At 36.3% G+C, this 27927-nt stretch overlaps 1 protein-coding gene and 1 long non-coding RNA gene across 3 annotated transcripts in view; one reads left to right on the forward strand and one right to left on the reverse strand.

The window, feature by feature from the left end:
- Positions 1-831: 831 nt before the first annotated feature.
- Positions 832-27927, forward strand: part of LOC145544692 (uncharacterized) — a 34074-nt gene continuing 6978 nt past the window's right edge. The window contains exon 1 of the long non-coding RNA XR_014081575.1: positions 832-896. This is a non-coding gene — a long non-coding RNA (uncharacterized LOC145544692). The remainder of the gene's footprint in view (positions 897-27927) is intronic.
- ODAM (odontogenic, ameloblast associated) lies at positions 18465-25069 on the reverse strand. Of its 2 annotated transcripts, XM_081587527.1 has the most exons (10): positions 25008-25069; positions 24875-24916; positions 24293-24340; positions 23500-23733; positions 23023-23070; positions 21132-21236; positions 20237-20284; positions 19320-19395; positions 18733-18887; positions 18465-18494 (listed from the first exon to the last, which is right to left on the reverse strand). In XM_081587527.1, the coding sequence occupies exons 1-10, from the start codon at positions 25056-25058 to the stop codon at positions 18465-18467; spliced, it is 837 nt and encodes a 278-aa protein (XP_081443653.1). In that variant the 5' UTR covers positions 25059-25069. The 2 variants fall into 2 exon arrangements, with proteins under 2 accessions (XP_081443653.1, XP_081443665.1); XM_081587539.1 differs by lacking the exon at positions 20237-20284.

The following is a 27927-nucleotide window of genomic DNA, read 5'->3' on the forward strand; positions in this document are numbered from 1 at the left end:
CTTACTGGGCTTCCCTGGTGGCTCAGATCATAAAGAATCCATCTGCCAATGCAAGAGATGCAAGCAGGTTTGAACCCTGGGTCTGGAAGATCCTATGGAGGAAGAAATGACAATCCACTCCAGTATTCTTGCTTGGAGAATTCCATGGAGAGAGGATCCTGGCAGTTCCCTGATGATTCAGTGGATAAAGAATCTGCCTGCAATGCAGGAGACACAGATTCAATCCCTGGGTTGGGAAGATTCCCCTGGAGTAGGAAATGGCAACCGATCCACTGGAGAAGGGATAAGCTACCCACTCCACTATTCTTGAGTTTCCTTTGTGGCTCAGTTGGTAAAGATTCTGCCTGCAGTGCGGGAGACCTGGGTTGGGAAGATCCCCTGGAGAAGAGAAAGGCTACCCACTCTGGTATTCTGGCCTAGAGAATCCCATAGTCTCTATAGTCCATGGGGTGGCAAAGAGTGGGACACGACTGTGCGACTTTGATTTCTGGTGTTCTTCCCTGAAAAATCCAGAGGACAGAGGAGTTTGGCAGGCTACAGTCCAAAGGGTTGCAAAGTGTCAGAGAGAACTGAGAGATTAAGCATACAAGGGCTTAATATGTTAGTTACATCTGAAAATAAATAGGAAATTTTGAAATTGAGCAAGTAGGCAAGGAGGCAAGTATTCTTTTTCATTGGTGATCTAATTTTACTCACCATACGATATCCCTCCAAGGACAAATAAGCTATAATTCTGGCTGAATTCAGGCAATAAACTGTTATTCTTTTCTTGTGTTAATCTTAATTCAAATGCCTAGAATTTAATAAACAGAAAACACTCTTGCTTTACAGAACAAAAATTACAGATACAAGAATATTCTCTGCAAAGTCTGCAGCACATGGCCGTCCTTCAAAGGGTAAGGGTAACACAGTTCAGTTCAGTTGCTCAGTTGTGTCCGACTCTGCGACCGCATGGACTGCAGCACACCAGGTTTCCCTGTCCATCCCCAACTACTGGAGCTTGCTCAAACTCATGTCCATCGAGTCTGTGATCCCATCCAACCATCTCATCCTCTGTCGTCCCCTTCTCCTCCTGCCTTCAACCATTCCCAGCATCAGGGTCTTTGCTAATGAGTCAGTTCTTCGCATGAGGTGTCCAAAATAATGGAGCTTAAGCTTTAGTATCAGTCCTTCCAATGAATATTCAGGACTGATTTCCTTTAGGATTGACTGGTTTGATCTCCTTGCAGTCCAAGGAACCCTCCAGGGTCTTCTCCAACACCACAGTTCAAAAGCATCAGTTCTTCGGCGCTCAGCTTCCTTCATGGTCCAACTCTCACATCCATACATGACTACTGGAAAAACCATAGCTTTGACTAGGTGGACCTTTGTTGGGTAACACAAAGGAGGCTAACCAGAAAGTTTGCCCATGGAGTGGGCTTCAGAAGCTGAACAGTCTTATCATATGAGAGTTTAGTTTTATCGTGGGAACTCAGAGGACAGAAATGAAACATTAACATACCAAGATATTAAAAATAATCTATAAGAAAAATTTTTTAAAGTTAAAATACCCCTATCTCTGCATATATTCAAGGAAACATTGAGTGACCACAGGCTGAGGTATAGCAGAAGGGACTTTTATGCAGCCAATGGAACTTCTTAGATGATCTCTCTGTACCTTTTCAGTTATAATACTTTCAGACCAGGTGTTAAATAGAGATGAAAATTCCTACCAGAACAGGGTTAGTTAGCAATTAATAAAAAAAATAAATCCCATAGGTTTATTCTCTTCAAAGGATTAGAATTAGTGGTAAGGAAGTGCACATTGTAAGCCACATTATGGGAAGTCTTAGAGGATTAACTCACTACTACTTCAACAAGAGAGAAGAAATATCTTGTTCTACATCTTATATTCCACATCTTGTAATATATACAAAGTTGATAAATGTTAGAACTATTTTGTAGAAATTTAGTGCATATACCTTTTTTAAAAATTAATTTTTATTGGAATGTAGTTGCTTTACAATGTTGTGTTAAGTTTCTACTATACAGCAAAATGAATCAGCTTTACATATACATATATCCCCTCCCTTTTGGACTTCCTTCCCATTCCAGTCACCATAGTGCATTAAGTAGAGTTCCCTGTGTTATACAGTATATTCTCATTAGTTATCTATTTTATACATAGTATCAGTAGTATATACACATAACACTTTAGGCATTATCACCCTTTTTTTGTGAATTGAAAACCATGAGAAATGACCTAATGAAGTTAACAGACTTGCATACATGTCAATGCTAAGGAGGAATATTATTTTAAAAAGTCTTGGATATCTTCCATCTAACAGAATGGATACAGACAAATCTGAATTCTCTTCAAACCTCTATGAATGCTATACATCCAACTAGAAGTGACTGTAGTGACTGTGGATTTCTGCAAAAGAATTAGAGCCCTATGTGTCAATGTTGTAGAATCTAAGTGGTTGTCAATCCCCCAGTCATCATGGCACACCTGACTCCCAGCTGTTAAAAAGCAGAGTGGTCCTAAAGTTCTTATGCCCAGAATCAATACCGGCGAATGCCACAGTCATGGCTAGATGTCCGCATGTCTACCATGCTGTTCCCTGAAATGGGCCTGGCTTACACCAGCATCTAGTAGGTGCTTAATAAATACTTATTGAGTGAACAAGTTAGCTTTTTCAGAAATTGCTTTAGCTATTTCCTTATGCTCTTTATCAATTATGCCATTGCTTGAAGCCCAAAGACCAATTGCTGTAAATCTGTATTTATTAACTTTGCACTATATTCATGAGACATAATTTTATCAGGATAATTTTAATTTTCTACCAAGTTCTATTAATAATTTATTTTTATATGGATCAAATCATGGAAATGACCATATTTGATATATGTTACAAACAGTGTACATAGCTCATGTTGCTGTATTTGACATATACAAACAGCTTATGGGTCCATCCCCAAATCCCTTTCCCTCTGTAAAATAAATAATTCCTTTTCTCAAAGTCAAGCAAGTAATGGTTAAATACAAAACTTTAAAAAAAACAGTGACTTCCTTCTATGAACTATTACCTATTTTTCTAAACTGTTTGCATGTGTGCATGCTTAGTTGCTCAGTCCTGTCCAAATTTTTGTGACCTGTAGCCTGCCAGGCTCCTCTGCCCATAAAATTTTCCAGGCAAGAATACTGGCATGGGTTTCCAATTCCTTCTCTAAATGATCTTCCAAAACCAAGGAGCAAACCTGCATCTTCTGCACTGGCAGGCGAATTCTTTACCACTGAGCCACCTGGGAAGCCTACACATTTTTTCCCTAAGCTGTTTAAATAGAACCTGAATATTTTGATATGATGTGATTTATAGTATCCCTACCTTGTCTGTGTTACACATCAGTGTAACACTTCCTCTGGTTCCTGCTGAGTAGACATTTTCTGCTGATGGTGATACTCATGTAGAGGTTTAAGACAGTGGCCTGCAGAGTCCTGCATCCAGGATCTGAATTACACTCCTCTGCTTAACTTGGATAAGTCTCTTAATCTTTTATAACCACCATTTATTCAGCATTAAAATAACAATGACATTTTTTCCTGTTTGTCTCATAGTTTTAACAATTTAAATTTAAAAAAATGTGTTTTCTATAGGGCAGTGTGTTACAGTCAAGTCTTAAACTGTGAGTTTTCTTTAGATACATATGTGATCTTTTCCATGTTCATGGTCCAGAGTTTCAAGTTTTTCCCCTTTAGTTTTATTGTTGAATTATCAAAATGTTTCTTACAAAAAACTTGTTTTCTGACTTTAACAAAGATTTTAATTATACAAAAGCCTTAAGGACCCACATAATTAGGAAATGTTCTGTTAGCTCTACATTATTCATTATTAACATTGTCAAAAAGAATATGTGCTGGAAGCAGACAAATGCTTTGCATGAAATACATTGTATATATTCACCATAGCCCTATGGGGTAAGTTATACAATTATTTCTATTTTACAGATGAGGAAAACGTGGCTTAGAAGTTAAGTATCTAAGATCATAAACGTAGTAAACTGTGTAACTGGAATACAGAATTAGTCAGATCCTAATCACAATAGGAGTGATATGAATAGTGAATCATAAGGAGACTGTAGAAATTTTTTAAAGTTATATAATCTGTTATTTTAAAATTTGTTTTTATATCAAAAAGGGTTACATTCCAACTTTTTTGGCCAAAAGACTATAATATATAAGATAGTCTTTTAGATTTATGCACCTTAAATAATAACTATATATTCAAAAATAATGCATTTTAATTTGAGCAAGAGAAACTTTAGCCACAAGGTATCCTTTCTCTGCTTTTAGTTCTATTCAGCTGTCAGTGGATTTGATACTGCCCACCCACTTTGGACAGGGTGATCTACTCTACTGAGTCCACTGAGTTGAATGCCAATCTCATTCAGAAAATCTTTCACAGATACACTCAGAAAAAAATGTTTAAATCTAGATACTCTGCTGTAAGTTGACACACAAAAGTAGCCAGCATACAAGGGAAAGTTGCCTATACTCAAAAGTGAAATCAGTCAATAGAAACAGACCCACAATCTATTGAAATGAACAGATAAGAATTTTAAAATAAGTAGATTTAAACAAGCTGAAGGATTTATAGAAATGTAATCAATATACTAAGCAAAATGTTAGAAATTACTTGGAAAGGTAAGAAAATTGTTGAAAATCAGATGGAAATCCCAGAACATAAAATTTTAAAATCCTGAAATAAAAATTTCATTGGAAGAGAATGATAGTAGAAGCAGATTGGGTATAGTAGACGAAAAGAACAGTGAATCTGAAGAAAATCAATAGAAATTTTCAAAATTGAATCTCTCAGGAAAAAAAATTTAACAAAGTTTCAGTGACCTGAGGGATAATATCACATAATCTAACATGAATTCTAGAATGAGAAAATAGAGAAAATGGAATGAAAAGATAGTAAAAAAAAAATTGGGAAATTTTTTCCCCCCAAATTTAGTCAAAAGCCAATTCTAAACCCAGGAAATCCAATGCACAAGTTGTATTAATATGAAGATAACCACACTTTTGTCTATTATTTGTTGTTCAGTCACTACGTCTTGTCTGACTCTTTGTGACCCCATGGACTACAGCACACCAGACTTCTCTCTTCTTCACTGTCTCCCAGAGTTTGCTCAAACTCATGTCCATTGATTCATTGACGCCATCCAACCATCTCATTCCCAGTAGCCTCCTTCTTCTCCTGCCTTCAATCTTTCCCAGCATCAAGGTCTTTTCCAGTGAGTTGGCTCAGGAGGAATCATGTGGCCAAAGTATTGGAGCTTCAGTATCAGTCCTTCCAATGAATATTCAGGATTGATTTCCTTTAGAGATTGACTAGTTTGAACTCCTTGCTGTCCAAGGGACTCTCAAGAGTCTTCTCCAGCACCACAATTTGAAAGTATCAATTCTTTGACACTCAGCCTTCTTTATGATCCAAATCTCACATCTGTACATGACTCCTGGAAAAACAGTAGCTTTGACTATATGGACCTTTGTCAGCAAAGTGATGTCTCTACTTTTTAATAAGTTTATCATAGCTTTTCTTCCAAGGAGAAAGCATCATTTAATTTTAGGGCTGCAGTCACTGTCCGCAGTGATTTTGGAGCCCAAGAAAATAAAAATCTGCCCCTGTTTTAATTTTTCCCCCATCTATTTGCCATGAAGTGATGGGACCAGATTCCATGATCTTAGTTTTTTGAATGCTGAGTTTTAAGCCAGCTTTTTCACTCTCCTCTTTCATATTCATCAAGAGGCTCTTTAGTTCCTCTTCGATTTCTGCCAAAAGGGTTGTATCGTCTGAATATCTGAAAGTGTTGATATTTCTCCTGGCAATCTTTGTAATAGCTTGTGATTCATCCAGCCTGGCATTTCACACGATGTACTCTGCATATAAGTTAAATAAGCAGGATGACAATATATAGCCTTGATGCACTCCTTTTCCAATTTTGAACCAGTCTGTTGTTCCACGTCCATTTCTAACTGTTTCTGTTTGACCTGCATATAGGTCTCTCAGGAGATGGATCAGGTGGTGTGGTATTCCCATGTCTTTAAGAACTTTCCAAATTTGTTGTGATCCACACAGTCAAAGAGTTTAGTATAGTCAATGAAGCAGAGGTAGATGTTTTTTCTGGAATTGGCTTGCTTTCTCTATGATCCAACAGATGCTGACAATTTGATCTCTGGTTCCTCTGCTGCTGCTAAGTCGCTTCAGTCGTGGCCGACTCTGTGTGACCCCATAGACGGAAGCCCACCATGCTCCTCCGTCCCTGGGATTCTCCAGGCAAGAACACTGGAGTGGGTTGCCATTTCCTTCTGGTTCCTCAGCCTTTTCTAAATCCAGATTGTACATCTGGAAGTTCTTGATTCATGGGCTGTTGAAACCTAACTTGAAGGATTTTGAGCATTGCCTTGCTAGCATGTGAAATGAGTGCAATCGTGCAGTAGTTTGAACATTCTATGGCGCTGCCCTTCTTTGAGATTGGAATGAAAACTGATGTCTTCCACTGTAACCACTGCTGAGTTTTCCAAATTGTCTATTATAGTCAGCTAGCTAATACCAAAGATACAGAGGAAGTCTCAAAAGTAGATCAAGAAAAAACACGCATTTCATATGGGAAAGCATCAGTATGACTGATGGTCATATACCAAAACTGGAAGTGGTTTCTTTCTGTGTTCAGTTCAGTTCAGTTGCATAGTCATGTCTGACTCTCTGCAAGCCCATGGACTGCAGCACGCCAGGCCTTCCTGTGCATCAACAACTCCTGGAGCTTGCTCAAACTCATGTCCTTTGAGTCTGTAATCCCATCCAACCATCTCATCCTCTATCTTCCCCTTCTCCTCCTGCCTTCAATTTTTCCCAGCATCAGGATCTTTTCTAATGAGTCAGTTCTTCACAGCAGGTGGCCAAAATATTAGAGTTTCAGCTTCAGCATTAATCCTTTCAACAGATATTCAGGACTGATTTCCTTTAGGATTGACTGGTTTGATCTCTTTGCAGTCCAAGGGATTCTCAAGAGTCTTCTCCAACACCACAGTTCAAAACATCAATTCTTCGGTGCTCAGCTTTCTTTATGGTCCAACTCTCACATCCATACATGCCTACTGGAAAAACCATAGCTTTGATTAGATGGACTTTTGCTGGCAAAATAATGTCTCTGCTTTTTAATATGCTGTCTAGTTTGGTCATAGCTTTTCTTCCAAGGAGCAAGTGTCTTTTAATTTCATGGCTGCAGTCACCATCTGCAGTGACTTTGGAGCCCAAGAAAATAAAGTTTTTCTGTGTTATTAAGGTTTAATTTTATATGTCAGTTACTCAGTGTGATTTTTAACCCTTAAAAAAGATGGATATGTATACAATTATTAACAGTGCCAGGGAAAGCATTTCCTTTCTTTTGAGGAAAAGTAAATTTCTTATCAGAATATCTGACTGGGCCTATAATTTAAATTAAAATAAAATTTTGGAGAAATAGAAAAAACAAAAAAAAATATGACATATGGAGGCCAGAAGATAATGTAAAAAAAATCTTGAAAAGTATAAAAGCAAATGGATCTGTAAGTTAAGAATTCTATAACTTTATAAAATTCTATAAAACTGTGGGCATAATAAAAGCATTTTAGGAGCAATAAAAGTGGAAAAAATTAACAATCCTAAGATACAAGCTAAGCAAACTTTATAAAATGTTCTTGAGGTTGAAGTGAAATTATATCAAATAAAAATTCATACTTATGGGGAGTAAGGAAAACAGTGAAGTTGGTAAGTACGTCAGTAAGTATAAGCATATTTTTTCTTTAAAGTCTTCAAAAATTAATAGATGTATAGAAACAATTTGTACAAAAACACTAGCTCAAAAGATGGTGGAGGCATAAATGGTATTGTATGATCATAAAATAATTTTTTATGTGTAAAGATGTAGGATATGAATTCTTTGTAGACAATGATAAGTAAAATTATATAGTATGATATTCACAGAAACACTAATGGTACATATCTATTAGCTAAGTAGCCTATAAAGGAGATAGAAAGGAAGAATAGTAACATATGTTTAATTAAAAAAAGAAAGTGGGAAACAGAAAACACAGATGACAAATAGAGAACAAAAAGCATGTGGGTAGACTTAAACCCAATCATATAAATAATTACACCAAATTTAAATAGACTAAATATTTCAATTAAGAGACAAATATTGAGATTAAAATATCAAGAACCAACTATATACTTCTTATAAAGCACTTTAAATGTAAAGACAAGCTCACAGAAAATGATAGTAAAGATGTATCACATAAATACTAATCAGAAAAAGTTTACATGTCTCCATTAATTTTAGACAAGTTATTAGTCACTCAGTCATTCTCGACTCTTTGTGGGCTCCCCAGGCTCCTCTGTCCATGGGATTCTCCAGGCAAGAATACCAGAGTGGGTTGCCATTCCCTTCCCCAGGGAATCTTCCTGACACAGGGATTGAACCCAAGTCTCCTGCATTGAGGCAGATTGTTTAGCCTCTGAGCCACTAGGGAATCCCCTAATATTTGACAAACTAAGGTCCAAAACAAGGCATATTATTGGAGATAAAGTGGGGTCATGTCAATGATTAAAATATCAGTTTCTAAAAAACATATGAGTTCCAAAGTGTACTTAAAATCAGAGCTTCATAATATGTGAAGCAAAAATTAATAGAAGTACGGAAGAATAAATGAATCAACAATGGGAAAATTTGAATGACACAATCAAGTTGATCTAATGGATATTTGTAGAACATGGGGACCAGGAACTTGTTTTTAAAATGTACAGGAAATATAACCAAGACTGATCAAAAATCTGAGCCATAGTTTAGTATCAAAAACTTTCAAAGGAGTAAAATGGCATTAGAATACATTCTCTTATGATACAGCATATGATTTCAATGAGTTTAATTACAAATCAATAGCAATAACATGTTGAAAATTCCCAAACATTTATTTATCATCATATTTCTCACTAATCTATGAGTTAAACAAGAGAACTATTAGAAAGATTTTTGTTTTGCTTTAAAATGCTTATATAAAAAGAGAAGAAATGTTTAAATCAATGATCTAAGCCAAGGGTTGGCAAATTGAAGGCTGAGGGTCAAAGATGGCCCATGTTTGTTATTAATAAATAAAGTTTTATTGGACAACATCCATACCCATTCTTTGACATATCATCTATGTTTACTTTCATTCTACAAACTGTAAGTTTGATAGTTGCAACAGACTATATGGACCACAAAGCCAAAAATACTATCTGGTCCTTTCAAAAAAATATTTGCTGACCCCTGTTACAAGCATTTGCCTTAAGAAGCAAATAAAATAAAGAAAATAAGAAAAGATGTAAATCAATTAAATTTTAGAAAACAACAAACAAAAAATTCAGTGAAGCCAAAACTTGTTTTTTTTTAAGTTTAATATAGAATTGATGAACTCCAATCAGATTAATAAAGAAAAAAGGGGAGGAAATAGAGGTTACAGAGAGACCTTAAGTACAGATACGATAGACATTCAAAAGAATATAAGGTTGCATGGTAAACATTTTCATGCCTATTAATTTGACAACTTAGAAAAATGGACAAGTTTTCTGAAAGACAAATTTGCAAACCACATAAGAAATTAAACATTGACAAAATCCTACATTTAATAAAGTAACTGAACTATAATGAAAAATACTCTCCAAAGAATGCTCTAGTCTCTAATGGCTTTACCGGTGAGGTCTATCAAACATTTAAAGACAAAATAATACCAAAAATATACAAAGACTCTTAAAATAGAGAGGAACAGACATTTCCCAATGCATTTTATGAAACCAGCAAAAGTCCAATATAAGAACTGCCAGGGACATTATAAGAAAAGAAGTTACTGTCTAATAGTGTTCAAAAACACAGATGCAAAAATCATTCATGGAATAATTAGTGAATAAAATATAGCAATATCTTGAAAGCACACCACATTATAACAAATTAGTATGTTTTTCCCCCAGGAGTGAAAGTTTGATTGAACATTGAAAAATGAAACAATGTAATTTACTACATTAACCAAATCAAAGAGAATATCCATATTTTATTTTATTAAATCATTTAACAAAAGTCAACACTCATTCATAATAATGATTCTCAACAAACTAGGTGTAAAAGGAAACTTTTGCAATCTGTAAAGGTAATTTATGGGAAATGTACAGCTGACATCATACTTAATTGTGAAACAATGAATACTTCTCTCCTAATATCAGGAACAATGCAAGTATATCCACTTTTATTCCTTCTAATCAACGTTGCATCATATACCCTTGTCAGTGTAGCAAGGTAAGAAAAAGAATTAAAAATGTATGGAGTAATGGAAACAAGAGAAATCGCTTTTATTTCAAGAAAAGCCCTCTTTTTTAAGATGGAACATAATATGGAACCTACAAAGCAACTGTGGAAACTAATAATTTTATTTAGCAAGATCATTCCATATAAGCTCAATGTTAAAAAATCAACTGCATTTCTATATGCTAAACATAGAAAATAAAATTAAACACATAAAACATTTAAAAAATAATTAACAAACACTGCAAGACCTCTACACTGAGAACCACAAAACGTTTCAAACATAAATATAAAATGACCTGAATAAGTATACGTCATGTTCATGAATTTGAATACTCAATATGATTGAGATGCCAAGCCTTTTCTGATGGATCTAGAGATTCAACACTATCCTGTTAAAACTGAGCAGGGTAGAAACTGACAAAGTAACTCTGAAACTTACATGGAAATGTGAAAGACATTAATTTATAGTAATAAAGACTGTGTAATATTGATGCAAAGACAGAAAAGCAGTTAAATGGAATAAAATAGTTCAAAAATAGAGACAGACACATAAATTCAATTGATTTTCAATAAAGATACAGAGACAGTTCAGTGAGGAAAGGATAACTTTTACAGAAATGATTCTGGAGCAATTAGGTGTCTGTATGGAAAAAAATGGGCTTCCCCGAAGGCTCAGTAGTCACGTATGTTTGTGAGAACTGGACTGTAAAAAAGGCAGAACACCAAAGAATTTATACCTTTAAATTGTGGTGCTGGAGAAGACTCCTGAAAGTCTCTTGGACAGCAAGGAGATCAAACCAGTCAATCTTAAGGGAAATCAGCTCTGAATACTCATTGGAAGGACTGATGCTGAAGCTAAAGCTCCATTATTTTGGTCACTTGATGCGAACAGCCAACTCACTATAAACGTCCCTGATGCTGGGAAAGATTGAGGGCAGAAGGAGAAGAGGGCATCAAAGGATGAGATGACTGGATGGTATCACCCATGCAATGAACATGAACTTGGGCAAACTTTGGAAGGTGATGAGGGACAGGGAGGTCTGGAGTCTGCAGTCTCAAAGAGTTGGACACAAAACTGGGAGACTGAACAACAACAAAGGAAAAATTGGTCTTCCCTGATGGCTGAGTGGTAATCTGCCTGCCAACGCAGGAAAAACAGGTTTCATCCATGGGTCAGGAAGATCCCCTGGAGAAGGAAATGGCAACTCACTCCCTTATTCTTGCCTGGAAAATCCCAAGGAAAAAGGAGCCTGGCCCACTATAGTCCATGGGTCACAAAAGAGTCCAACATGACTTAACGACTAAACAACAACATGGAAAGAATTATCCTTGACCTTTACCTTCACACTCTACACACACACACAAAAACTCTACACAAAAAACCAATGGCTACAGATTTAAATGTAAAAGCGAAACCACTAAAAAGTCTGTAAGAAAACAAGGGGAAATATATTCATTACTTGGGAGTAGGTGAAGATTTATTTACTAGGACAAGAGATACTAGTCTTCAAAAAATTGACAAATTTAACTGCATCAAAATTAAAAAAAAATGATCCTCAAAAAGCACACTAAAAAATGAAAAAACAAGCTACAGACTGGGAAAAGTATTCATAGTAACATTTTTGGATGGACCAAGTATGTTATCCAGGAGACATAGAAAGCTCTTACAACTCAAGTGTAAGAAAATAAATAAAAATGTTCAAGCTGGTTTTAGAAAAGGCAGAGGAACCAGAGATCAAATTGCCAACATCTGCTGGATCATCGAAAAAGCAAGAGAGTTCCAGAAAAACATCTATTTCTGCTTCATTGACTATGCCAAAGCCTTTGACTATGGGGATCACAATAAACTGTGGAAAATTCTTCAAGAGATGGGAATACCAGACCACCTGACCCGCCTCTTGAGAAGCCTGTATGCAGGTCAAGGAGCAACAATTAGAACTGGACATGGAACACCAGATTGGTTCCAAATAGGAAAAGGAGTACGTCAAGACTGTATATTGTCACCCTGCTTATTTAACTTATATGCAGAGTACGTCATGAGAAATGCTGGGCTGGAGGAAGCACAAGCTGGAATCAAGATTGCCGGGAGAAATATCAATAATCTCAGATATGCAGATGACACTACCCTTATGGCAGAAAGTGAAGAGGAACTAAAAAGCCGCTTGATGAAAGTGAATGAGGAGATGAAAAAGTTGGCTTAAAGCTCAACATTCAGAAAACTAAGATCATGGCATCTGGTCCCATCACTTCATGGCAAATAGATGGGGAAGCAGTGGAAATATCGTCAGACTTTATTTTGGGGGGCTCCAAAATCACTGCTGATGGTGCTTGCAGCCATGAATTAAAAGACGCTTACTCCTTGGAAGGAAGGTTATGACCAACCTAGATAGCATATTAAAAAGCAGAGACATTAATTTGTCAACAAAGGCCCATCTAGTCAAGGCTATGGTTTTTCCAGTAGTCATGTATGGATGTGAGAGTTGGACTATAAAGAGAGCTGAGCACCGAAGAATTGATGCTTTTGAACTGTGGTGTTCGAGAAGATTCTTGAGAGTCCTTTGGATTCCAGGGAGATCCAACCAGTCCTTCCTAAAGGAGATCAATCCTGGGTGTTCATTGGAAGGACTGATATTGAAGCTGAAACTCCAGTATTTTGGCCACCTCATGAGAAGAGTTGACTCATTGGAAAAGACCCTGATGCTGGGAAGGATTGGGGACAGGAGGAGAAGGGGATGACAGAGGATGAGATGGCTGGATGGCATCACTGACTCGATGGACATGAGTTTGGGTAAACTCTGGGAGTTGGTGATGGACAGGGAGGCCTGGCGTGCTGTGATTCATGGGGTTGCAAACAGTCGGACACGACTGAGCCACTGAACTGAACTGAAATAAAAATAAAAATAAATATAACTTTCAAAAATAAGGATATGCAAATTGCTGGTAAGCATAGAAAAACAACATATTAGTAGTCATTAGACAAACGCAAATGAAAGTCATAAATTATGTAATAGAGTAGATATAGACTTAACTGGCTTTCCTGGTGATTCAGATGATAAAGCATCTGCCTGCAATGCAGGGGGCCCAGGTTCAATCCCTGGATTGGCAAGGTCCCTTGAGAAGGGAATGGCAACCCACTCCAGTATTCCTTGTCTGGAGAATTCCATGGACAGAGAAGGAGCCTGGCGGGCTGCATGGGGTTGCAAAGAGTCAGACATGACTGAGCGACTAACACACTCCCAGACTTAACTATTTAATATATTAGATTGAGGTATAGATTTAGGAGTCAGTGATAATTTGTATATGTTTATTAAAGTTGCAACAATAGAAATGTTCATGCAGTAATTTCTGAGAGAGAGAAGAGAGGGTAGAGGTCAAACTTGGTGACAGTTAATGTAGAAGCTCAGTTGGTAAAGAATCTGCCTGCAAAATGGGAGACCTGGCTTCCATCCCTGGGTTGGGAAGATACCCTGGAGAAGGGAAAGGCTACCCACGCCAATATTCTGGCCTGAAGAATTCCATGGACTCTATAGTCCATGGGGTCGCTCGGACACAACTGAGCGACTTTCCCTTTCACTTTGGTAGGAGAGGAACTCATGAAAATGATTTAAAAGAAAAATTCTAAATGTTGGCCAGAAGGTAGAGGAACTGGAATTGTGACACGTTGTTGACCAGAGTATAAACTATAGCTATGCTGGAAAGTACTTGCGTACATGTGTGCTAAATTGCTTCCATAATGTCTGAGTCTTTGCAACCCAAAGGTGGTAGCCCACCAGGCTCCTCTGTCCATGGGATTCTCCAGGCAAGAATACTGGAATATGTTGCTATGCCCTCCTCCAGTGGATCTTCCAGACCCAGGGATCAAACTGACATCTTGTCTCCTGCTTGTCAGGTGAGTTCTTTACTTCTAGCCACCTGGGAAGCCCAGAACGTACTTAGCACTTGCTTATAATAAACTTAACCTATGGTTTGGTGGTTTTGCTGTTTTTACTCAAGAGACATGAAAGCGTATGTTTGCAATAGGATTTGTATAGAATGTTCATAGCAGTTTTATTCCTAATGGTCAGTACTTAGAAACAATGCAGATGTTCTTCAATAGAAAAATAAACAGTAGTATATTCATTTATGGTAACATTATAATTTAAGCAGTAATGTGAATGGATCACAAAAGCATTATATTGAGTAAAAGAAGCTGCCACAAAAAAAATACAGAGTGTAATATTGTGTTATTTAATATGTATAAAGTCCCAGAACAGGTACAATTAATACATGGTGATAGAAATTTTGTTTTTTAAAATAGTAGCTTTAAAAACACTAGAACAGGGAAATTAGATCGACCAGAAAAGAAAAGGAAGGTGGGGTGGTGGAAATGTTCTGCATCTTGATAGGGGTGATGGTTGCAAGGTATATATATTTGTATGTGTATGTATGTGTATGTGTATATGTGAATCAAACTCATCAAGCTATATATTTAAAATTATGATTAGACAATGATGATAGGTTGGTTGTGTATATTGTATTGAAAGTGAGATCACACTTAAGTTCTATATGTCAGTCTTGAACTAATGCTGTTATAATACACTTAGATCAGAATCACCAGGTGAAGAAGGTTGGTAGCTAAAGTTTTGAGGCTAAAGTGTGAATTACCAAATATAAGCAACTCTGATTCTAGAATATTCTACATAAAGTTTTTCTGGTCAAATCTGTTCAGAGTTGAATTGCTTTTTCTGCTTTGCCTTTCTTTCACTGGCCTGGGATGGGGAGATTGGGATGACAGGTTTAAACAGACATATAAAATGTAGTTTTTTGCATGTATCGAAGTAATATTTCCATTAACTGTGCACTTTTGTTTTCTTAACCTTGTTAACAAAAATAACAGTTTAAAGCTCTTCTATAATGCACTTTGACATATATAGAATATTTTATTGGTAATGACTATAGTTTTTTTGTTTTCACACATAGTTGTTGCTCAGCAATACTTTACCAAGACTTAACATCCACCTGAAACAGATTGGATCACCAGTCGGAGATTTGGAAATTTATTTTTTAAGTTTAGTCACTAAATTGGATTTTTTAAAACCATCCAAACTAATAAGATCCTTTTAATATTGTGTAGAATAAGAAATAAATTTGGCATGCTTAGCTTAATATTGTTTTATCAAAAATTTATTCTTGAAGGAAATTGCAATGTTTATCATTATATTATTTTATTTATGTAGAAATTATCTAATGCTTTTGTATGTTAATATTGTATTTATATAACTTGTGTAATTTTCAAAGCATTTGTTATTGTAATCCCTAATATTGGCTTTCCTGGTGGCTCAGATGGTAAAGAATATGCCTGCAATGCAGGTGACCCAGGTTTGATCCTTGGGTGGGAAGATCCCTTGGAGAAAGGCCTGGCAACCTACTCTAGTATTCTTGCCTGGAGAATTCTGTGGACAGAGGAGCCTGGCAGGCTACAGTCCATGGGGTCTCAAAGACTCGGACACGATGGAGTGAGTAAATTTCACTTTTACTTTTCTAATATTGCCAGGTGCTTCTCAGGTGGCTCAGTGGTAAAGAATCTGCCAGCAGTGCAGGAGACTCTGGAGATGTGGGTTTGATCCCTGGGTTGGGAAGATCTCCTGCAAGAGGAAATGGCAACTCACTCCAGTATTCTTGCCTGGAAAATTCCATGGACAGAGGAGACTGGCGGTTTACAGTCCATGGGATTGCAAAGAGTTGGACATGACCTAGCAACTAAACAACTCCATATCTGTGGTTTCACATCCAAAGATTCAACCAACCTTCGATCATATAGTATGGTTGTAGGTATTTATTGAAAAAATCTGCATATAACTGTTCCCCCTCAGTTTAAGGGACTTCACTGGTGACTCAGATGGTAAAGAATTTGTCCGCAATGCAGGAGACCCGGGTTTGATCCCTGCATCGGAAAAATTCTCTAGAGAAGGGCGTAGTAACCCACTCCAGTGTTCTTGCCTGGGAAATCACATGGACAGAGGAGCCTGGTGGGCTACAGTCCATGCGGTTGCAGAGTTGAACACGACTGAGTGACTTTCACTTCATTTCAGTTTAAACTCTTGTTGTTCAAGGGACAGCCATATAAGTCAGGTATCTTACATGCGTTATTTCATGTAGTCCTTTTGGAAATTTGAAAAGGTAGATATTGTTACCTCTGTTTTACACCTGAGAAAATTGAGACTCAGGTTAAGCGCCTTGCTGAAGGTTCAAAGTCAGATTGAAAGCTACATCTGAAGAAATCCAAAATCTATGCCTTATTTTGTATAAGACGTTGCTTCACCAAACCAGTATACATCTTCCTGGGGACCTATCCTTTTGGGCGATGGCAGCCGTCTCTCCACATATCTGTGTCATATTGGGAATGTGCACTTAATGGGATCTGCCACCAAATAATTTTGATTCTAATAGGGAGTGCATCAGAAGGAATCTAGTTGAATGCACCTGGGAGGAATAATGAGATGATATGTCAAAGCTAAGAACATACTTTTGTTCATCAGTGTCAGTCACCACACTTGTAAATCCAATGACAAGATATCTTTATTCTCATCAATGCCACCATTTTCTAGAGCCTTCCTTTATTAATGCACTTATACAATTAATTCAGTGATATTCACTTTATTCTCAGTGTTGTTACTTTCCAGATTATGTAATGATAGGATATTTAAAAAGAAATGTAATTTTGTAAACCTAAGGCTTACTAAATGATTGTATTACTTTTCTATGACATTTAAAGAGTATAATGCTATTTATAAGTAAAAAGAAGTTCAGGAGAAGAGCCAAAATATTTCATAGTTTTCAAAGAATCAATATTAACATTGAGGAAATAAATAGCCTAAAATGATCCTCAAGGTGCTGCCACATCTTTTTCTCTGAAAAATAAAATAAAAGAGCATTTTAATATCATTAAACTGTTTTCCGTAAAATTCCCTAGATATTATAGATATTTTCTAAATTGCTTAAAAAGAAATAAAACTTTACATTTTCTGGCATTGGTTCAGAAGGTCACACTATACTGAAATCCCTTTAATATTTCTGATTAAAAAGCTTGAATCATCTTGCATTGCACAAAATGTCACATTATAGAGACTTGTCTAAAGAGGTGTTCACACTATTCACTTCTGGTTGTATTTTTATAGACTGTTTTTGAATCTAAGGATGTAGTATTCATTTTCATAGAAGGAGAAATTCAGAAGAGACTCAGAGGAAGCAGGGGACAGATTTAAAAAAATCTTTGCCTTTTACTTTTCCAACTCAGGCCAAATTATTTGCTTTTTACTGTGTATTTCTTACGTCTTAGACCCATCCCAACCTGCCCTTCTATCAAACACCCACTAGCCTGATAGCCAGTGAAACCCATTAGGACAGGTAGGTAATCAATTAAAGTAATAGTTAATATAAAAATCATGGAATTTTAAACTTCCATGTGATTGTAGATTTTTTTATATTACTTTGAGACTTTATTTCATTCCAAACTAACACAGATTATTGGCATTAGTTTTAGCTTGCAAAGTGAAGTGGTGATTTGGGGGAACTGACTTTGGATATGAAGTTCACTGGTGGCTCAGATGGTAAAGAATCTGTTTGCAGAGCAGGAGACCCAGGTTTGATCCCTGGGTTGGGAAAGTCCCCTGGAGGAGGGCATGGCAACCTGCTCCCGTATTCTTGCCTGGAGAATCCCCATGGACAGAGGAGCCTGGTGGCCTACAGTCCATGGGGTTGCAAAGTGTTGGACATGACTGAGTGACTAAGCACAGCGTAGCACTTTGCATTTACTGTCTGTAGAATGTCTGTAACATGGACCTAGTACATTTTCTATTTGTGTTCTCAGAGTTTATGAAAAGTTTATGGCATAGGCAGACACCATCCTCAAAAATTTATTTTGACTAAAAAATTTGCTAATAAAATTGCTCATAACTATTGTTAGCTTTGTAGGAATATATAAGCACTAACTTTTTTTTTCATTTCGGTATATACCTTTAGTTATTCTTACAATTTTTTTCTTTTAATTTAGGATATGTCATGGAATGTAAGACATGCCTCTTGGCAAATACCTACCCTAAACTCTGAATGATTAGGACAACATCTTATGGCTCCTTCAGGCTATCAGTCTTGGCCTAGTGAGAAAAAATGTGCATAAGAAGCTTTTATTAAATAAAAATTAAATTACCTTTTGATTGATTATATGTAAGCAATTATTGGTCTTCCTATTCAAGGTTAAGACCACATATTCTACTATATCTTAACTTTGCCATGATTTTCATAATTAAGTCCTAAAAATCAAGCACTAACTTCATTTTTATACTTTCTATTTAGACACCCACTTCTTTCATAAAAATCTTTTATTTACTCTACCTTCTTTTCCATGAGCTCTGTGGTAATAGTTGGGTCCACAGCAGAAGTAAAAAAATTTGTTGTGCTGGGTTTTTGTGAAGTTGAAGGAATGAAAATTCCTGCATTGGTGTGCTGAAAATGTATCATTTCTTTTTGTAAATATGGTGACACTTCTGCTGGCTATAAGGGTGAGAAAGACAAAAAAGTGATTACAAGTTCAAACACAAGGGCAAAATTGGGAAGAATATAAAGCAGTAGGATTAAGATGTAAAGCAAGGATTTTATTTGAGAAGTAAATACCTTATTAGTTTTCTAGATTATAATCTATCCTTTAGAAAGACTATGCATATATGCCAGCAAACATGGATGTCTTTTAATACCTGACTTTAAATGAGTGTACCTATGGAGAGTATCTGGCATGTATTAGCTCCTCAATAAATATTTGATGAACTGAGTGAATTGAATCTTGAGTGGCAAAAGATTACAGGGTGAAGGAGTAATAATTGTTGATGGACTAACAACAGTTTCATTAAAATGAACAATAGTGCAAGGACCTGTAGGCTGTCAGTTGCTGATTTCCAGTAGCTATCAAAGTGTGGTAAGGAAACTTACCATCGCAGCAATTTCAGGAGCTGTGCCTAGGAAGGGATCAAAGGCTGGTTGCTGCTGTCCTCCTGGCATAACCTTAAAAATCGCAAAGTTTTAAAGTGGTATAAATTAATAATCCATAAAACATTTATCTTGTACCTAAGGCGGTTAAACCCTTTCCAACTTCTTCAGTTAGTTTCTTAAAAATGAAAATCATAATTTGGTTTTGAGAAAGAGAAAACCAACTCCTGACTGAGAAACTGGCCTAACACAATAGCTCTGCTGCAGGATTTGCAAGAGCTGGCCTGACATTCTCTGCTGGACGCTGGTGTTCTCCTGTTGTACGTTAACAATCCTACAGAACACCAATATCAGACAAGGTCACCTCTGAACAAGATGAAGTACAATCAAAGAAAACACCACTTGGTAATCTTGCCCAGAGCAAGGTCCCTGTGCAAGGCATGAAAATATCAGGCATCCTTAGGTCCTGGATAATCTGAAGAATTTCTCCTTTTTTACCGATCACGGTCTTTGCCTCACTCCATCATTCTTACCTTCTAGGTAAGAATTGTTAAGTTACCCAGTCATAGGACTATCCCCAGTTCTTGGGAGTCTATACCATCTGAGCCACCAGGGAAGCCCAGTTCTTGAGAACTCCCAATCAAAAGTAACGTCACTACTTGAGCTCTCCCCCAAATCACCTGACACAAGACCAGACCCTGTGAGAAGTCATTCCAATCCTTCCTGGTAAGACACTCCACAGTTCCTCCTGGTGTGTGTCCTCCTCTGTTGCAATAAGTGGATAAATCCAGTTTTGTCCAACTAGAGATGTGTTCCTGGTGGGTTTTTGACTAAAGATCACTGATAGATTTAATAGTTTATTTAGCAACTAGTTTCAAAAGTTATTCTTTTTTTAATGAAAAGTACGTTTACTTACAGGTTCTACTTGTTGTGGAATATATCCGAATTCAGTATAGAAAGGCATCTGTTAGAATTTAAAAAAATGTGTTAGATTGGTCTTATGATTTTTGTCATAATGCAGTGATAAATGATTAAAATATATGTATATTATATTGTGTTAATACTGTTTTGAAAATTTGTATGTTCTAGGTGGTAAAAATAATTGTTAAATTACCAAGCATCCTTTTAACAGCATATGATTACTAGGTTAAAACTCTCCCTTTCTCTTTAAATTAGTATGACTTAATTGGAAGTACTACCAGTCATTTAAAGCATAATTTTCAGTTTTCTGTAATTGATTTGATAAGTTTTAAGTGATGATAAATTAAAAATCTAATTTGAACTCTAACTAAAAGTAATCTAGTTATGTATGAGCCACCTAATTTTATATTAAAATTTTACTATTTTATTGAAGGTCCACAAAACTCAATATTACATTACCTAATTGTATCTCATTGCTTTTCATGTGATGAAGTGGTAAAAAATCTGCCTGCAAATGCAGGAAACCATGGGTTCAATCTCTGAGTTGGGACGATCCCCTGGAGAAGGAAATGGCAACCCACTCCAGTATTCTTGCCTGGGAAATCCCATGGACAGAGGAGCCTGGCATGTTACAGTCCATGGGACTGCAAAAGAGTTGTACATGACTTAGCCACTAAACAACAACAGCAATAATTCTTTCAAAATTCAATCTTGGAGTATATTTCCAAATTCATGTTAAAAGAAAGCAGTATATCCTTTTATGACCATCAGTTCAAGCCATTGAGTTTTTGCACTAAGTATAAATCAGATATTCTCTTCTTTGAAAATTTACCTTTTCTTCTTTATCCTTAGATGGTACTAGTTAAATTAAAATCAAACGCTTGTAGTACCTGCTCCTCAAACAGCTGCTGTCTTGTTTGCAGAGGTGACTGTGCGACTGTTTGTTGAGGTTGTTCCCAGGGTAGGAACATGTAAACTGGGTAGTACTGAAGCATCTATTGTAAATAGAAAAGTACAGAAAAACTTCCTTCAGATCAGTGCAGGCTTTTTTTTTTTAATTCTATTATCAATATTATTTTAAAGCTGATTTGTCTTTAGCATTTTGTGAACAAAAGAACACATAAAGCAGTCCTTCCCAAACTTTAGAAAAAACTTGAATTGCACATGACACTGGACTTTGTTTCAAGGTTGCTTGGTCAAACACATTAGGAAGTAGTGAATTCAACTAATAACAGCCTTCTTAAAAGGGTACCTTGAACTTTATATCTAAGCTTTATATATAAATTACTTTGCAAATATCTAAGAAGAAGATAGCCTATGCAGCATTTTCCATATATTAATATTTTTTGACTCTTCATTCTGCAGGATGTGGTATTAGACATTCTACCATGATGAACGAATTGTTCAGGAATGTATTGCCTTTAATAATTGTCATTCTATTGAAACAACCCATGTGCATTATAAGATATTTGGAAAATCTAGAAATAGATGAGGAAAAAAAACAGGAGGACCTGCAGTTTTACCATTCACATCATCATGTACTGGTTTCCACTTATGTCTGTGTGTCTGTATATGTGTTTATAGAAAATGATGATCATTGTACATCCATAGGGTTTTGTCTCCTGTTATTTAATAAGAGCCCTTAATGGAAACGAGTTAAGAAAAACAATAACTATTGTTTGAGAAGAGGTATGTATTTTGTATAGTGGTTTTTAATTCTGGCTAAGAATCAAAAACACCAAATGAACATTTTAACAGAGTCATATTTAAGATCTCCTTATGGGGTTTTGATTCATGAGGTGTGGGCAAGGTCCAGGTGTCTGTAATTTTCTAAGTAATCACCAGAGATTCTAATGCAAAGCCAGAATGGTGAGTCACCGGTTTAGTGGTTAAAGGAATGGTGAAGAATTAGATTCTAACTCAGCTATTTATTTTCGTTAGAATTGGGAACTTAATCTCATGAAGACTTAGTTTTTTGATCCTAAAATGAAGTAATTCTACTTGTCAGGTATCTAATTCTCTAACTGGTATGAAACATAATGAGATAATGTCTAGAGGTAATGTTTGTTTTATAATAGGAATGGACAAAATTACATAATTATTGCACTAAAGCCAGGTGTCTACCTTTTTACAAAATTGTCAACATACTTCTGGTGAATAATATAACTTATTCATATTCCTATTTCTTTGAATGCAGGCTATTATATTAACATTGAGAGGGTTTTCTATATTACTTTAATGGTTTTACTAATTTGCATTCTTTTATTTAAAGATTCTGCTATTTAATGGAAATCACCGCAATTTGACTGTAATATGGAGTTAAACTGAAAATATCCAAGAACCTGGAAATGTTTAGAGCATAACTCAAAAAAACCTCTCTCTACATCATATGATATTTCACCAGATTAATGCATCTTTCTCTGAACCAAAATTTAGGGTTGGGCAAAGTCAGTCCATGGTATTTCTCCAGAGCTGTTATCAAATGCTAGCATTTTTGGTGGAGAGAGAACATAACCTAAGGCTTAGCGAGTTCCGTAACTCCCATCACAGCCATGTCCTGGTAACTCTGGGGTCCTGGTAACTTCTGTTGAAGCTGTTAAGTGAGCCTAACATTAACAAACTGCTGCCAGCCCAGCAGGGGTAGTGCCCAGACAGTAACAGCATTACATGGACTTTATAGCCCTGCCATAGGAGTCAGAGCTACAAATATAGAAGAAAACATTCACTGGAGAGAGTACGCAGCCATCTCTGTACAGGAGTGGTGGCCTTCCTTTCACTTACCTGTGCTTGCTCTTGAGGCATTTTGAAGGAGAACACAGAGGGCATAACCTGCCAAAAAGGAATTATGAAAAAGTTATCCTTGACTTCTTAAAATTCCAGAGCTGATTTCTTTAGACCTAAGCATATAAATGTAAAATGTATATTAGCAGTCTTCTAGGATGACAAAAGGTCATCTACTATATGTACCAGCCCTAATACAAATCACCCTTTTTTGAAGATGAAATTTCCCTAATTATCTTGTCCAAGACATGTTTTCACACTTTCAGTTCATGACTGTGATCCTGGAAGAGCTGATTTATGTGGCATTTTTCATGTCAAAAATCAGAAGTACAAGGAAGTACTTCCAGTGATGGTAGAAACACATTAGAGAAGCAATTCTTGCTCAGGAAATGCCTGTCTTATTTCAAAGCTGATTCATATTCATTTTCACAATCCGTGTGCATTATGTTTCCTTTAGATAGAAGAGGCTGGACTTACATTCTTAGGGCCCCGTTGGGTCTGCTGTGGCGTCTGAGGCTGTGAGGGGTCCAGCTGTCCTGCCTGGGTTCCTTGGGCAAAACTGACCTGTTCTGGGACGAATATCTGATATGGGACCAGTCCAGCAAACCGCTCGAGAGTTGATAAAGAGAATGGGGAGAGTCCTGGAATTTGATTCTGCTGCTGCTGTTGTAGAATTCCAGGGAAAGGAGGAATCCATGAATTAAATGGGCCCTGGAGGACACAAGAGACAGAAAGGAAGCATTTCTTTTTCATTTAGAAAAGAATTAAAAGTCAGTCCCGAGCGAGAAAGAAGCAAGTGTAAAACAATTTCTATATTTCTATTGCTGCATTATAAAAAAGGACAGCATCTTGGCACATTATGAGTCAGGCAAATAGCGTGAACAGTGGTAAATTCCCAGTGATCATGATGACAAATATGAATGAGGTGGATAAATGGTATCGAGTCTGCAGTTGCCAGACTGGTTTATATATATATATATATATATATATATATAGTTTTTTTTTACCTATTAGCTGTGTATGACTTTTCATAAAATGATTAATTTAACTATCTCATAGTTGCGAGCATTTGTGCCTGAAAATGTTCATTTGACTACAGTTTTTACTTCGGCCTTCAAATAAATGGAAATTAAAACATATGTGAAAAATTAGTAACTTTAAAAGTTAAGATTTCAGAAATAGAATCAGAAAATGTTTTTTCCTCCTACCAAGTGCCACAAGAAAAGAGTGGTAGAAAATATTCTTGAAATAATCATTGAGGTAGGGGTACCTGAAGCTGTAGTGGTTGAAGCTGAGCATTATTAAGATTCAGAAGCAACTAGGAAAGGAAAGATAATATGAAAACAAGATTACTACACATGTTAAAACTACTAAGAATAAAATTTACTATAACTACTGTACAAGTCAAAGCTGGGTAATCAGTTTCCTGTTAGAGGTGAGATGTTTTCTCACTAAGCTTGAACTAAATTACAGTGATTAGAGGTTAGGATTTAACTACCTCTCCTCTGCTGTGTGTGAGATTGCATAGCTTTAGCCCATTCCAGTGGTTTAGTCAGTAATTTTATGCTCTTAAACATCAACACCTATATCCACCCTGTTAAGTCTTATTAGAGCAAAAAGGTATACAAGAATCTGTTTCTGCCTTTAAAGAATTTGCAATCAAATAAGGGAGGCAAAGTAGTATTCTAGAAACAACCTAGTATGCAAAACAAACATAAACATTGGGAATGCATTTGGATATAGTTAGTGGGTAGAACTGCAGGATAAATCAACAAGAAGGCTTTTAATCTCTTTCCACTGTGTTTCCATAAGACAAAAAACTGGAGATACTGTTTTAAATATTTAAACTAACCTCATTGCTGTTGCTTGCAGACATAAGGCGCTGTGGAATAAGCTAAACAAACAAACAAAAAAATAGAAAACAGTAAGAGGGATTTGTTACGGGTTTCACACAATGATTTCAATTTTATCACGAAATCACTCACTGGGGCTGACATTGTGGCTCCCAGGATGCCGAGAAGAATTATAGTTCTCATTTTCAGATGAAATATCTAGAAAATACATTGTGAAACTTAGCTTTAAAACAACTGTCTCTGTAAAAATCATGATAACAATAATTGGCCAGTATTGTTCAATCAGAAGGGTAGTTGGGTGAATTCCACAGTATTTACTTATGTATTAGGATTTAAAATTAAAAGGTACATTTATAAGTATCTGTAACAGAATTCATCCTTTTTCTCAGAGCAGCTGTTCATAAAAACTAAAATTGCTTGTCCTTTTAGCTTTCCCCAAATGACTCATTTGGTAGCATACGATCTATTTGGATGAATTTATGAGCAAGAAGGACTCATTTCTTGTATTGTTCTACATCATAGGGAATGGGTCTTTAGGTCCATGGCAGAGATCAATGAACTCGGTCTTTATTATGAAAACAATTTTATTGTCTATTTAATGAGTAAAAGTGCTACAACAAAGATCTGACAATAGCAGTTCAGTACCAGGTAGTTTCTATGTAAAATTTTAAGAACATTAAAATATATTAAAATGAAGCAACTGAGTCAAAAATTTTCTAATTCAAAGAGGTTATAAAATTAAGCTGTAATATTGATTTATAGTGTAATCTGTGGAAATATATTATCTCTTGTCCTCCAGATGCAAAAACTCTTGCTATAGTTCAAATGATTGACCTGCACAAGCATTTAGAGCGATCTTGGTAATTTTGTTCTGCAAAACTGACTGATTTGTGTTCATAAAATTATGAAAGCAAAAATTTGATATCTTACCTCACTCCTTTACTTATGAAGAGAAATCTAGACTCATTCAAGGCGTGTGTCCTTTTTAATTCTTCAGATCTGCTGCTTGGAGCTTCTGCTAAATTTTAAAGCCCCATCATTAGAAAAGGAGGACCAATCATTGTTCAAAAGGACCAGTGATTCAGTAGATTTCAGACAATGACTTAGCTAATAACCCCTTTCCTAATCATCTAGGTTGTATATGGATTCCCACAGTTTTAGTAACGTTGCTAAATTATCCTTAGAAATGTTTCCCTGTGATCATTCCTGGCTTCTGCTTTGGTTATGACTAATTCTTCCAGAATAATAAGTTTTCTCTGCTCCTTCTTTTACCATCCTTAAAATGAACACCTTAATAGAGTAACTTTAAAAGATTTTATTCAAGGATTATTGAGCTATTAGTTTTATTTCAAGGGTAAAATACAAAATTTTTAGACAAAGTTCAGTTCAGTTCAGTCGCTAAGTCGTGTCCGACTCTTTGTGACCCCATGAATTGCAGCACGCCAGGCCTCCCTGTCCATCACCAACTCCCGGAGTTTACCCAAACCCATGTCCATCGAGTCAGTGATGCCATCCAACCATCTCATCCTCTGTCGTCCCCTTCTCCTCCTGCTCCCAATCCTTCCCAGCATTAGGGTCTTTTCCAATGACTCAACTTTTCGCATGAGGTGGCCATAGTATTGGAGTTTCAGCTTCAACACCAGTCCTTCCAATGAACACCCAGGACTAGGTCTAAAAGAAAAAAAAATTCAAAACCTGTTTAGGAGAGGTAAAGATTCTTTGGTTCTCAAATTCTGGACTGGGTAAAAATGAGCTATTTGGGTTCAACCTCAAAAACACCAGTGTATCTCCTTCTACCTAATAATAAAATCCTTAAAAAGATTGCTAAATTTCTGTGAATCTATGACATATGTTTTTTGGATATATGCTACTTGGGATTACATAATTGAATAAATATGAAGCATGATTGCTTACATTTTAGAAACGATGGAGAGTGAATGTTTTGTGTTTTAAAAAGTTCCTTGTTACCAAATATGATTTTAGTATTCAAAATACAACTATTACTTTCTGTACTCATTGTTATTTATATTTTCTTCATAAAGCAAATTTTGTGTTTGTCTTATTTTCCTTTGTTGTTAATATTGACCCTGCTCTAATAAATAGGATCACAAACGTGATAATGCATTAACAGTGAATTTCCATTGTGCAAGAGTTCTTTAGCTAATTTAACCTTGAATAACTAATGGAAGCCTTACCATGCAGAAAACAAATTTCTTGCTGTTCAATGAATTTGGCTTTCTTAGTAGAAAGAGACACTTAGAACTTGAATGACTCATTAATACTAAAATACTCATGCCATTTGCTATCTAGCCAAAAAAAACCTATAGGGACAAAAAAAAAAAATAAAGACAAGACCCCTCTTCACTAAAGTAGAGAAGCTTCTACAAGAATTGTATAACAGTCAGACAGGAACCGTCCTAAGATTTAGAAGAGTTATCTTTTTAGGTTAGCTAAATAGCTGGACCACTCCAGATGTTGATGCAGATCTTACTAGAGCCAAGTGGTTTTATAACCTAGCCAGTTGTTACCTGGACCAGTAAACTGACTGAATGGGTGCATTAGGTTGATGGCTCTAAATTGCCTGATGATATATTTACAATGGTTGACCTTAGTTTATTCTGAATATTGTCAAATTAAATTTAGTAAACCATAAGCTCTTAGTCTCCTGAGATTTGCTATTGCATCCGTTGTACAGGGTCTTAGGCAGCTAACCCCACAACTGAGCCAGAAAGTTGTCAGAGCTAAGCATGGAGAAAGTGAGGACCTGTATTGTATATGTGTGTTCAGTCGTGTCCAACTGTTTATGGCCCCGTAGACTGTAGCCCTCCAGGCTCCTCTGACCATGGAGTTTTCCAGGCAAGAATTCTGGAGTGGGTTGCCATTTCTTCCTCCAGGGGATCTTCCTGACTCAGGGATAGAACTCTCATCTCTTATGCCTCCTATTGGCGGGAGGGTTCCTTACCACTAGTGCCACCTGTATCACAGAGCCTGAATAGAGTCAATGTGAACACTATTACCCTGATGATTAACAGTTTTGCCTAGCTGCATTTCT

Source organism: Giraffa tippelskirchi, chromosome 1 (assembly GCF_054371585.1).
Source record: "Giraffa tippelskirchi isolate mGirTip1 chromosome 1, T2T-mGirTip1v1.2.pri, whole genome shotgun sequence".
Classification (NCBI taxonomy): Eukaryota; Metazoa; Chordata; class Mammalia; order Artiodactyla; family Giraffidae; genus Giraffa; species Giraffa tippelskirchi.